Below are 12,840 nucleotides of genomic sequence, written 5' to 3' on the forward strand. Positions count from 1 at the left end.
TGAGAGCCTGATTCAGCAAGGAACGCAGATGCTAATACGCACGCAATCGGTGGATGTTCGCGCTCTGTCTATGCATCGCAGAGCGCGAACTAGCAGTTGTGGTGGGAACTGCGATTGCTGAGGCTACGCAGACCTGACAGGAAGTGCCGTTTGTGGGTGGTGACTGGGGGGTGGTCGGGCGAACGCAGGCGTGCCAGTGCGTTGTAACGCCATTGCAGGGGCGTGCATAAATTATCCACTGCGTGGCCATAAGCAGCCTTAGAGCTGATAGTGTGCGTGGCTGGTAGCAATTTCTGAGTAAGGCCAGGGCTTGTGCTAGTGTGCCTATGGGTCCGATGTTACCGATGGTTTTGCTATATTCCCCTAGTATACGGATGTGAGGAAGGGAAGTGCGCGTCCTTATGTCAGGCTGCGATCACAATGTGAATGCAAACATTTACATATCACCGCTAATATTAGCAACTGCGCTGCGTGTGCATAAGCAGAATAGCGATCCGTAGTGAATCAGGCCCTCAGTATGAGATCAATGATAAATGGGCCCCATGGGCACACACAAGTTAGAGTTATTATTTTGTCAGAAGCCAATTACCCTACCAGTATGTTTTTGGAGTGTTAGAGGAAGCACTCAAAGAAAACCCATGCAAACATGGGGAGAACATACAAACACCACACAGAGAGGGCACTGGTGGGCATTGATAGAGTAAGAATCCAGAACGTTTCTGTTCGTTCCTGGATTAGAGGTTCAAGTACTAGGAGTGGCGCAGGCGAGTTACGGTGGCGTCCGTATAAGTAACAAGTACTGTTTATGCTTATTGTTATTGTGACGCACAGATTCCGGCTGCCGCTATGACTTACAGTAGCTATTGGAACCTTTTGTTTTGTTCTGTGCAGATGCAACAAACCGAACTCACTTCATTTTGTGTTCTGCAGGAAAATGCTGGTTTTGGACAGTGTCAGTTTCTTGCTTTCTAACAAATCTATGGTGGAATGTGTGAGGGGGAGGGGACTGGTGGGGGAACTACTTCCTCAGAGTCATGGTGGGATGGGAATCAGAGAGGAGCCCCATCATCCACCCAGACACTGAGCAGCACCAGGGTGCATGTGCCCCTGCCTCACCCCTACTGCTGCCATAGAGGGACAGGGTGTTTAATAAGCCCAGGACAGGGGAACTAGCTCCTCCCAGGGTTGTGGTTTCCCCACAAGGTCTCACATTACTGATGGGACATGAAAGTGAGAGGGAGACCAGATAGTGCAGACTGGGTGACAGGGATCCTTCCGTGTCCCAGACACAAGCCACAAGTGAGGGCTGGAAATCGGGACTATGCCCCCTCTGCTGCTGCTCATCACAGCACTTCTCCTGGGGAAGGTAGGACCCTCACTGGTGACAACTGCTATTCTCATTCATTTCCAAGGGAATCACCTGTGCTGTCCACACTCATATATACATATATATCATACTGCACTGTGCACCCAGGTATATGGGATCTATCTATCTATCTATCTATCTATCTATCTATCTATCTATCTATCTATCTATCTATCTATCTATCTCATATGTATCTATCTATCTCCTATGTATCTATCTCCTATCTATCTATCTATCTATCTATCTATCTATCTATCTATCTATCTATCTATCTATCTATCTATCTATCTATCTATCTATCTCATATCTATCTATCTGTCTCTCAAATCTATCTATCTATCTATCTATCTATCTATCTATCTATCTATCTATCTATCTATCTATCCATCCATCTATCTATCTATCTATCTATCTATCTATCTATCTATCTATCTATCTATCTATCTCTATCTATCTCATATCTATCTATCTATCTATCTATCTATCTATCTATCTATCTATCTATCTATACATATACAGTATTATACTGCACAGTGCACCCAGGTATTCGGAATTTATCTATCTATCTATCTATCTATCTATCTATCTATCTATCTATCTATCTATCTATCTATCTATCTATCTTTCCATCCTCACTCATCTATACATATACAGTATTATACTGCACAGTGCACCCAGGTATATGGAATCTATCTATCTATCACTGGAATATTTGGTACTTAGGACCTGATTCAGACCCAGACGCTAAGAAGCGTTCGCTCGCAGCTGGCCGATGTTCGCATTCTGCTCGGGAAGCATTCGCTCGCTGCGCATAGACTGCCCAGCAGAGTAAGTGACAGGACAAAGCCGTTTGTGGGTGGTGACAGGAGTAGGCCACTAGAAACGGGGGAGTGGAGGTGCAAACGCAGGCGAGCCTGCGTGTCTCAACGCCATTTCAGAGGCGTGTATAATTCAGGCTTACCGACTTTCTGGCTGCCCCTTCCAGGAGGGAGCGGCCAGATCATCGGCATTACAGGGGGGGCGGGACCATCATGAGGAGGCGGTGCCGGCCAGGTGATGCACGTTTGTGGCCGGAGCAGGGGGCGGGGCAACGCAATCGCGTAATTTTGGCCCCACCCCCGCTACACAATGCCGATATTACAGGCATTGTGAAGCAGGGGGCGGAGCCAAAATGACGTGATTTGGCGTGAATCGCGTCACGGCCCCCCTCGCTGCGGGAGTTTCTAAGGTAAGTGCGGGGGGGTTAAGAGGGGTGGGCGGCAGCCGGGAGGATTGCCTGCCTTCCTGGGAGGTCGGGAGCGGCACCCAATTTTCGGGAGGCTACCAACCAAATCGGGAGGGTAGGCAAGTATGGTATAATTAAATGGAAGTGTTATTGTACATTTTTACCCTCAGGTGATCGCAGTGCTTGAGGTAGGGTACCTCAAGCGCTGCATTCGCTTCCGACGCTACCCAATGTACTGATGCTTGCATACACTTCCTGGAGATGACGTGCACTAGTGGGCCTCTTGTGGGCGTCTGCATACACAATGTGATCGCACGCCAAGACATAGTGGGTGTGCTAATGCCTTGCCGTGCGATCGCCTGCTTTGCTGGGCTTGCGCTAGATTTGCATACCTTGGATACGAAAGAACGCATCTAGCGAGCGAGTCTGATTGAGCTCCTTTAGTTTTCAGGATAAGGGGTTTTCCTCAGCCAGGAGGATGGTTGTTTAAAATCTCCTAAAATACATGTAATAACAGGAGACTATTGTTCCTGAATTTAGGATATTGGGCCTGATTCAGAGCCGGACACAATTAGCGCTCACTCGTCCAGAAAATAGGGTTGGCTATTCAAATGAACCGTTCGCTCTTTGCGGTCTGTTCACGCCTCTAGGTCTGAACGAGCGAGCAAAACTTGCGGTCGTTTTTTGGGAAACTACGCCCCCTGGCCGCTCGCATCCTACGTCATGTCCGCTATTTATTAGATTAATCGAGTACATCGACCAGGGTATGAACTGCTCGCTATTCTTGGGGTTGGTTTTTGCTACCACAATTTTGCGAGCAGTTCTGGCTATAAAATAAGCCAGTGACGTGGTCAATGACGCTGCTGTATTAATTATGCACACCCATAAAACGCCCGTTTTGACCTTTAAGCACGCCTGTGTTCGGATCTCCACACCCCGTTTTCAAGCACCTTCCCCTGTTACCACCCACATACGCCTACTCCTGTCACTCAAATTATCAGGCATTCGCTATTTTGCGAGCACATGAATTTCGACCGCACTGACTGGTTCGCGCATGCGTATAACGATACTTACGCATGCGCAGTTGGGCAAACATCGCTCGGAGCGAACGAGCGGCCGCTTACGAGCGGCTCTGAATCAGGCCCTATAGGTATAAAGTGAATGGGGAGCATCACTTATTTAACTACTAAATGTTTTGATGTATTGTGCAAAACCTCTTGTTACAAGTTACATAATGTGACGGGCGTCCCCGTGTGCTGCTCTCAGCGATGTCCTTGGTGGTTACTGTCACAGAACCTGTTCTCTGCTGGTAGAAAATTTATTGTATTGTGTTTTTTGGTCTGAATCGAAACTAATGTTTCTCAGAAAGTGTGTGTATGGGTCCTGTCATTTACACTATTTTTCTTTTAATTACCAGCATTAAAGTGCATTCAGCAGGATTTAGGAACACGCATAAAATAAACCCCAGTGTGTATGTACCCATAGTGACCTAGTGCCCTTATCTCACCTCTGCCCCTCCGCTATGACCTTGTCAGACGCTCCTGCCTCATACTAGATGTACAGCATGGTGATTGTAGGATGACAGACTCACTGCCAGGTCCTGTAGCTATATCCTACAGGATATCCTGTCACGGACTATTCATATCCCCTCCTAACCCTGAGACCTCCGTCTCACATATGTTCTGGGGAAATGGGTGCTCTGTGCGTTTATCATGCATGTATAATGTATTTTTTATGCATACAGATTTTGCCAACACAAAGCATTGTACAGATAGCGAGTGTTGATGATGCCATTCGAAACCATCCAGTTGGCAGAGCAAGGCTTAGGATGAAGCTACTTTTCTCATTCTTCTGCTCCCTACTAGTGGTAGTCATTGAATAGAAGTTTCCGCCATGGTAACATTCCTTCCGATGGCATGTAGGCATAGTGAGATAATCATTACATTGTTATTTGGTGTGCTTGTGCAGTGAATGCATTAAATCTTTGCATGCACAAAAGAGGTCCTGGGTGTCCACAGCTGCATGTATTTAATGAAACATGGTGTTGGTGGCACCCATCACAGTTGCCAATTATCGTTTTCTGATGTCCATCCGTTCACCCCACTTTATGGTCATGGCGATTCTTTATAAAGCAATTTGCATTAATGTATCATCTCACCTTTCACCTTGCCGGGAGCCTGTGACTCCCAGACATAATGTGTGGAAATCTCTAATAAGGGGATAGCCCTGATTTTTGTCATGACATGACAGTGACACAGTAGAACAAAGAGTAAAGCTTAGACACTAAGGGGTCAATCCAATTAGGTGCGAGTTGCTATTTTCTCTTCAAATTCGCACAGCAATTTTATTTTGCAAGCCAATTAGCAACTCGCACTGAACCAGTGAGACTGAATTAGCATTTTTTAATTCGCAACTCCTTGAGGATGAGAGATGGAAAGGAAAATCTTTATTTTAAGGTTAAAATGTTGGGACACTTGAGATACTGTGAAACCCTTGGACACCCCCCTTGTTGACTAATTAGGTAATTGTAAGTTTCCAATTAGCTTAATTAGTCAAATAATTACATGTCATGTACCTTCCTAATGCCGACAAACAGTCTTCTATACAGTCCTGCTAACAAAATCATACATTTTGGGGAGTCCAGGATGGTCTTCCCACTTTTTTATGCACTTCTGTCACATCTCATTTGGCAGTCAATTCGCACCCCTTTGCTGCGAGTACCACGAATAGGCATTTTTAATTGGATTGGAGAGTTCTCGGGAGCGCGCATTTGTGCGACGTCTGCAAGTTTCAAGAAATAAACTTGCAATTCGCACCTAATTTTTTTTTTTTAAATGGGAAAATCAGTCTGTACCCCAACAAACTAAAAACAAATATTGAGTAACAGTAAAGATATTAATTACTGTCCCAAAAAAGTATTTTGAGCTTTACAAATGTTTAAAATGGCTGATTTATGCACTTTCAAAAAAAAAAGTAAAAAAATTATTTAAAAAAAATAATAGTTTTTTTTTCTTTTCTTTTAAATACTTTACCTAAATATGGGGTGCATAAAAACATAAAACAGTAAATTTTTGGGTAATTTAAGGCCACTTTAATAAAAAATGAAACTGTAACTCCCACCTGCAATGTTTAAAACCCTTGTCCCATTCATACAGCACCCCCATATACCTGTCCCAACCATACAGAACCTCCATGTACCTGTCCCATCCATACAGCTCCCCCTATACTTGTCCCACATGTTTTAATCCATTAAAAAAATAAGCTTGCGACTAACTGGAAATGCTCCTAATAGTAAAAATAATTGTTTTGTTACAGTCAACTTCATGACTTACCAAATGTAGATACGTTCTTGTCAGTGAGGCAGGATTTCGCTGATTATTATTATTATTATTATTATTATTATTATTATTATTATTATGTGTGTGTTTAGTTACATAAGATTACTACCTATTATCTTTGATGAAGGATATCTCTGCATTCTTATCTGTCATCCCAATGGTCTGTCAGTATAAATAGGTCACACACATAAGGCACAGCCATCTAACTCTCTAACTTCCAGATATATACAGGTCTTTAACCCCTTTCCTGGCACTAGCGCATGCCACAGCCAGAAGTATGTTATCTGACCAGGTCACATCTCATGCGTTAGTGCTCTCCTGCTGCGTCCCCCTTGTGTGCAGAACGATTTCCTCCTCCTGCTACGGCCCCTGTAAGTGCTGTTACTGTCTGTGACTGCCGACATCACTCCCGAAATTACACCCCAGAAAGTCGTGTGAACAGCACTCTGGGGCGCATGCGTCTAAATCAGAAGTGGGTGGATGGGAACATAGTTCCCCCCCAAGTGCAAACGTACTGATCTCTGCATGTGAAGAGATCAGCTGCAAGGACTAATGATCAGTTCCCTGTGCCCCAAACTCAGCTGCGCTCTACAAAAAGATGGGAGTGCTGGGTTGCGGAGTGTAAAAAGGGGGGTCATCTTTTGGCACTGGGGGTAGGGGGTGGGTTATGCTGCCCCATTAAAATATTTTTTTTGGCTGGGGGAGGGGAGGGGGGAATATATATATAAAAAAAAAATTAAATACATATATGGTGACACATGAAGGGGGGATAAACTGAGGGCTCATTGGCTCAGGGGTTAAGGGTAGGGGTCTTCCACAGGGATCTATTACTACTAGCAGTATGGGGATTGATAATGCTGGGGATATTTTGCCACTAGAGGGGCTATTTCTGATGGGGGGTGGGAAGTGATATTACAATGGGGGCCTATCAACACGGGGTGGGGGTACAAAACACCCCCTAGGTATATTTTTTTAAATAAAATATATAAAAATATTTGTCAAAATACTTTTTTTCAACTTTATTAAATAAAAGAGAAAACAACAATTTCTGAGCGGTTCTGGTGAAACAAATTTGTCATTTAAGTGGTTAAGGCTTTTTGTAGTCCCAGTTGTCCTTGAGATTTTACATATGCATTGTGTTTGTATTGAGGATTATATTTCATTAATTTCATAATCATTGTGGCATGAGAGCAAATACAAAGCTTTATTACTGCTAAAGTCAAAGCTGTTTACTTTTTAGGATTCATTTTTATTTTAGTTACTTTAACATCTTTCTTTTCAATGAATGTATATTTGACCGATAGTTTTGAAGCGGCAAACGTGAATCAATACTAAACCAGGCTAGTTTAGTATTGATGCCTGTTTTTAAAACTACTGTATCAGTCAAAGCTGATGATAATTGGCAGCTTGACAAACCGCCCGTTAGTAATTATGCCCTTATGTCAGTGGTTCCCGAACTTTTTTGAATCACGGTGCCTTAGAGTATCAGCATTGTTTTCACGGCACCCATAAGTTTAAGTTTGTTATTGAGAAATTCCGAAAAAAGTAGTAAATGAAGTACATTGTGCTTACCTGTCATCGTTAGGTTCAGTTATGTGATGGGGGACAGGTTTGCGCTTCTGTTTGTCCACATATTTACACTACATTGACCATAAATAATTTCATTTGGTGCTGTACCACCAACTTGAGGCACCCCTGCAAGTGTCCCAAGGCACCCCGGGGTGCCATGGCGCACAGTTTGTGAACCACTGCCTTATGTGTTTTTTTTCTACAGACTTCCTCAAGATACTGTATGCTCAGCATTATACAGTATTTAGGGATTTATTAGACAGTTTTTTGGCAATTTCTTACAGGCAATACCCCACAGAAGATTAAAAAGACTGTTTAGTACATAAACATAGTTTTATGTCTGATGCAATTTGTGTTAAGCTGACATAATGTAGTGATTGTCCACTGTGTAACTATTTCCTGATAAAATATTTGCCAATATGTTTTTGTGTTTAGAATTTTAATTTATATTATATTTCCTGTAAAATAGGAATCAATTCTATTTATTGTAGTGGAATGATTTCTGGTCTATAGCCTGGTTCCAGGGTATGTTACATTTTGACAATAATATCACTAAATGTTGGTCAGTCTTTCTGTAACTGTACATGCATTTACTGTATAAGCAGAAGATCATATAACTTATCAAACAAAGGCCCTGATTCAGACCCGCTCGCTGCCGGAGGCAGCTAGCAGGTCTGAAGGGCGTTTTTGTTTTTTAAAGTCCGGCCTTCTGGCCGCTCACTAAGCTGTGGGTGACCACCCACAGCTTTAGCGAGTGGCCAGGTGATGGTCGCGACCATCGGGGCTTGCGACGAGATCCTTGTGGTAGGGTCTCGTCTGCCACAAGCCCCAGTGAGCTTCCGGCTATAATAGAGCCGGAAGCTCACCACTAACATCACTCGTGATGTCAGTGGGGCCGCCCCCAAATGGCAGGTGTTCCTTCGGGAACGCCTCCGTTTGGCCAGCCACCCCCCGACCCGCCTACCAAATAGGGCGAGCTGTCGATCAAAATCGATAGCCGCCCCTTTTGGATGCGAGCGCCGGAGCAAGTGATTTCTCGCTCGCTCCGGGTCTCGCGCTCGCGCCGTGCATGCGCACTGCCCGCCCATCGACCCGCCAGCGGGTCTGAATCAGGCCCCATGTGTTATAGAGTGAAGGGGTTAATGCTGTAGTAGAGAGAGGATGGTGGGGTTAATGTTCTTATTGGTGTTAATTAAGTCAAATGTTTATTTTGATTAGATTGAGCAAGGTAATGAGTGGGTTAATTAATAAAAAATATATTTAATGATCAATTAATTATGGGGTGAGGGATTTAATAATTGCTGAAGAAGATGCTGAAGATGATTTTTGGGGAGTTAATTACTAATGAGAGGATTGCATTATGTGACAGTCAAAAAAAAATGTTTGCCGTATTGTATGGCTGTCTCAATAAAATGCTCTCTGTATTGTATGGTGGTCACAAAAATGATTGCAGTATTGTATGGTTATCAAAAAGGTTTTCGAGTTTATGGTAGTCATTAGTATGCTTTATTGTATAGTGGACACAAAGATGTCATCCCTTTAATTTGGGACACAAGATCTACACAGATTTTGTGGCTGGCTGACTTCAAGTCTCCATTTCACCTACTGTAGTTATAAAAGCCACATAACAGTGTAGTTCAGGTTTCCTGAATAAAAGGGCCTTAAAAGGATAGTAAACCTATGTATAGTGGACATAGTCAAGATGCTCTCTGTACTGTTTGGTGATCACAAAAATGTTCTGTATGGCAGTCTTTAGTATGCCCTTATCACATGCAAAGACACAGTGGCCAAATGTAATTGGGTGAGAGTTTAGAAAATGTGATAGTTTAGCAGTAAGCTCTCACATTGGTTGAGTTTTATCTTCAAAATGGGCAAACATCTGGATGAGATTTTAAATCGTGAGAGTTTTTAAAGTCTAAAAAAACATGCAGTTTGCTCTGTTACTTTGTTTTTGGACTCTATTACATTGGCAAAGTTTAAAAAGTGTCATAAACTCTCACTTTTCTAAACTCTCACCCTATTACATTTGGCCCACTATGTTTCATTTTTGTCAGTAGCAAATTAACCTATCAGTATATTTTTGGAGTGGGGGAGGAAACCGGAGTACCCTGAAGAAGCCCACACAATCATGGGGAGCAGAGGCATATTAAGAGAGGAGCGGGCCCATGTTCACTTCCCGTTCGGGACCCCCTCCTCTCTCACTGCAATGACAGCCTCAGTAGAGTACAGTCTGGGCAGTAGCCTGTGCCCTTTGTCAACTGCGCATGGCAGCCATTTTCCCAGTGATTTCCCTTCTGTGCATGTGCAGAACGGCGGGAAATTTGTTGCAGTATCCATTTTTCAGGCATTGTGTGTAGCACCTCTCCAGTTGACGTGGGACTTCATAGAGGTAAGTATTAAAAAGTATGGGTGCAAGGAGCGCATTGTGGGCCCTCCCTGGACCCAGGGGCCTGTGTGCAACGCACACCCTGCACCCATTATAGATATGCCCCTGATGAGGAGGACATGCAAACTCAACGCAGTTAGCGCCTTAGTGGGGATTGAACCTAAGACCTCATTGCAGTGTAGGGGTGCATATAGTGGAGGGTACTAATTACCCAGGCCCGGGCTTGTAGGAGGGCCAGGCAGGGGCCCAGGAGACGCTCCCCCCCTCCCCGTAGCGCTTTTTACCAGTCAGCGGCAGCAGCTACTCATCACAGCCCAGTGCATGCTCTCTACGACCCTGATGCTGTGAGGCAGTAACACCACTGTGCTGCATGATGTTGCTATTTCACAAATAAAACTGCAATAGTTGTTATTTTATTTACTGCTTTATTATAGTTATAATGTTGATGTGTCATTTTGAATATGCAGACAATTCTTTCTTTAGCGTATATAATGTAAATTGCCCCAGAGATGGCGGTTAAGCTGTCCAATGTTTGGATATTTTTACACAAGCAATAATTATGAATCGGTACGGGGATGGTGTTAGACGTTTCCCATTACAGGTTGAGTCTCCCATATCCAAAATGCTCGGGACCAGGGGTATTTTGGATAACGGAATATTCCGTATTTTGGAATATTTGCATATCATAATGAAATATCTTGTGAATGGGACCCAAATATACACACATAATGCATTTATGTATTATATACACCTTATACACACAGAAAGAAACTATTTGCAATCGCAATTGCAAATTCCCGGCGCTGAATATCAAAAAGAATGTGTAATACGTGCCAGCTGCAAGTAATGAGGGTTTGGTCAGAAACCCAGAGACAAAAATCTCCACAGCAAAAACAAAATGAAAAAATCTTTACTGCGCTAGGCACTGTGGGTAAATTAGGATTTATGGATCTATATCAGGTTTGCTGTCTGTTTGATAAACAGGAGGCATATAGTAAAATAATAACTAATATTTAATACATACAAATTAATCCACATACAAACATCAAAAATTGAAATCATATTTATTTATTTATTTATTTATTACCAGTTATTTATATAGCGCACACATTTTCCGCAGCGCCTTTACAGAGAATATTTGGCCATTCAAATCAGTCCCTGCCCAGTGGAGCTTACACTCTATATTCCCTATCACACACACACACACATACATACTAGGGGTAATTTTGTTAGGAGCCAAATAACCTACTAGTATATTTTTGGAGTGTGGGAGGAAACCGGAGTACCCGGAGGAAACCCACGCAAGCACAGGGAGAATATACAAACTCCACACAGGGCCGTAGTGGGTATCGAACCAACGACCTCAGTACTGTGAGGCAGTAACGCTAAGCATTACACCGCCCAATCATATACACATGAATAAAAATCAGACATTTATAAAACTGCAGAGATCAAATAACTCTCTTAATTTAGTATATTAGTATGAGAGTATGGCTTGATACCATATCACTGAGGTTCCACAGCCCAACGTTCTATTGCTGCCAATGCTTTGCAACAGTGTGGCTTTAAAGTATCAATTAGTTTCCAATGAAAAAAAGGCTGAATTCCGCTAATTGATGGATATTCACTACTGGCGTCCCAGTGTGAAGTAAAGTCACGCTGGAATATAGAAGGTGGGAAAGGGGAAAGAATTGATAGTACCTCGACCCCTGGATGGCTGTGTCCACACCAATAACCGTCCTTAGTGTGGCTTGTCCGCTATCTGTAGAACCGCGGCTGGAGGGAGCCAGTTGCCGTGCAGCGGAAGCCAAAGCTGCTCACGGAGCGATGGTTGAGATAACGGCTGGCGGTATACTTCGGGGATGCAGTGGAGGAACAAAGCTGCCCACGGAGCGGTGGCTGTATTTCAGCTGGCGGTGGACTCCGGGGATACGGCGGAAGACCAGAGCAGCCTCTGGAGCAGTTGCTGTGTATGGTGCTGTGAAAACCTCAGGTGCCTGGGTGATGACGTCATTACCCAGGCACCTGAGGTTTTCACAGCACCATACCACTTGCACTTTGGAGGATCTTTAGAAGGTGACGATCCATTCCTGGAGTATACCGCCAGCCGTTATCACAACCATCGCTCCGTGAGCAGCTTTGGCTTTCCGCTGCACGGCAACTGGCTCCCTCCAGCCGCGGTTCTACAGATAGCGGACAAGCCACACTAAGGACGGTTATTGGTGTGGACACAGCCATCCAGGGGTCGAGGTACTATCAATTCTTTCCCCTTTCCCACCTTCTATATTCCAGCGTGACTTTACTTCACACTGGGACGCCAGTAGTGAATATCCATTATTCAGCCGTTTTTTCATTGGAAACTAATTGATACTTTAAAGCCACACTGTTGCAAAGCATTGGCAGCAATAGAACGTTGGGGCTGTGGAACCTCAGTGATATGGTATCAAGCCATACTCTCATACTAATATACTAAATTAAGAGAGTTATTTGATCTCTGCAGTTTTATAAATGTCTGATTTTTATTCATGTGTATATGATTTCAATTTTTGATGTTTGTATGTGGATTAATTTGTTTTTTTTAAATATTAGTTATTATTTTACTATATGCCTCCTGTTTATCAAACAGACAGCAAACCTGATATAGATCCATAAATCCTAACTTACCCACAGTGCCTAGCGCAGTAAAGATTTTTTCACCTTATACACACAGCCTGCAGGTAATTTTATACAATATTTTCAATAATTTTGTGGCTCAAGCAAAGTTTGTGTACAGAAATGAAATTCATTTTTGTTTCATATACACCTTATACACACAGCCTGCAGGTAATTTTATACAATATTTGTAATAATTTGTGCCTTAGACAAAGTTTGTGTACATTGAACCATCAAAAATCAAAGATTTCATTATCTCAGTCATGCCAAAATTATTCCGTATTTCGGTATATTCCGTATTTCG

The 12,840-nt window shown here is 43.2% G+C and overlaps 1 protein-coding gene across 1 annotated transcript in view; it reads left to right on the forward strand.

Annotated features, from left to right (window-relative positions):
- Positions 1 to 1,273: 1,273 nt before the first annotated feature.
- LOC148539147 (fibronectin-like) overlaps positions 1,274 to 12,840 on the forward strand; it is a 182,425-nt gene continuing 170,858 nt past the window's right edge. Inside the window, 1 exon segment of the mRNA XM_088451819.1 lies at positions 1,274 to 1,366. Within this exon segment, the coding sequence (XP_088307945.1) occupies positions 1,322 to 1,366 (45 nt within the window). The 5' untranslated portion in view covers positions 1,274 to 1,321.

The sequence above is a fragment of the Taudactylus pleione genome, unplaced genomic scaffold, assembly GCF_031769625.1.
Source record: "Taudactylus pleione unplaced genomic scaffold, aTauple2 ptg000027l, whole genome shotgun sequence".
Lineage (NCBI taxonomy): Eukaryota > Metazoa > Chordata > Amphibia > Anura > Myobatrachidae > Taudactylus > Taudactylus pleione.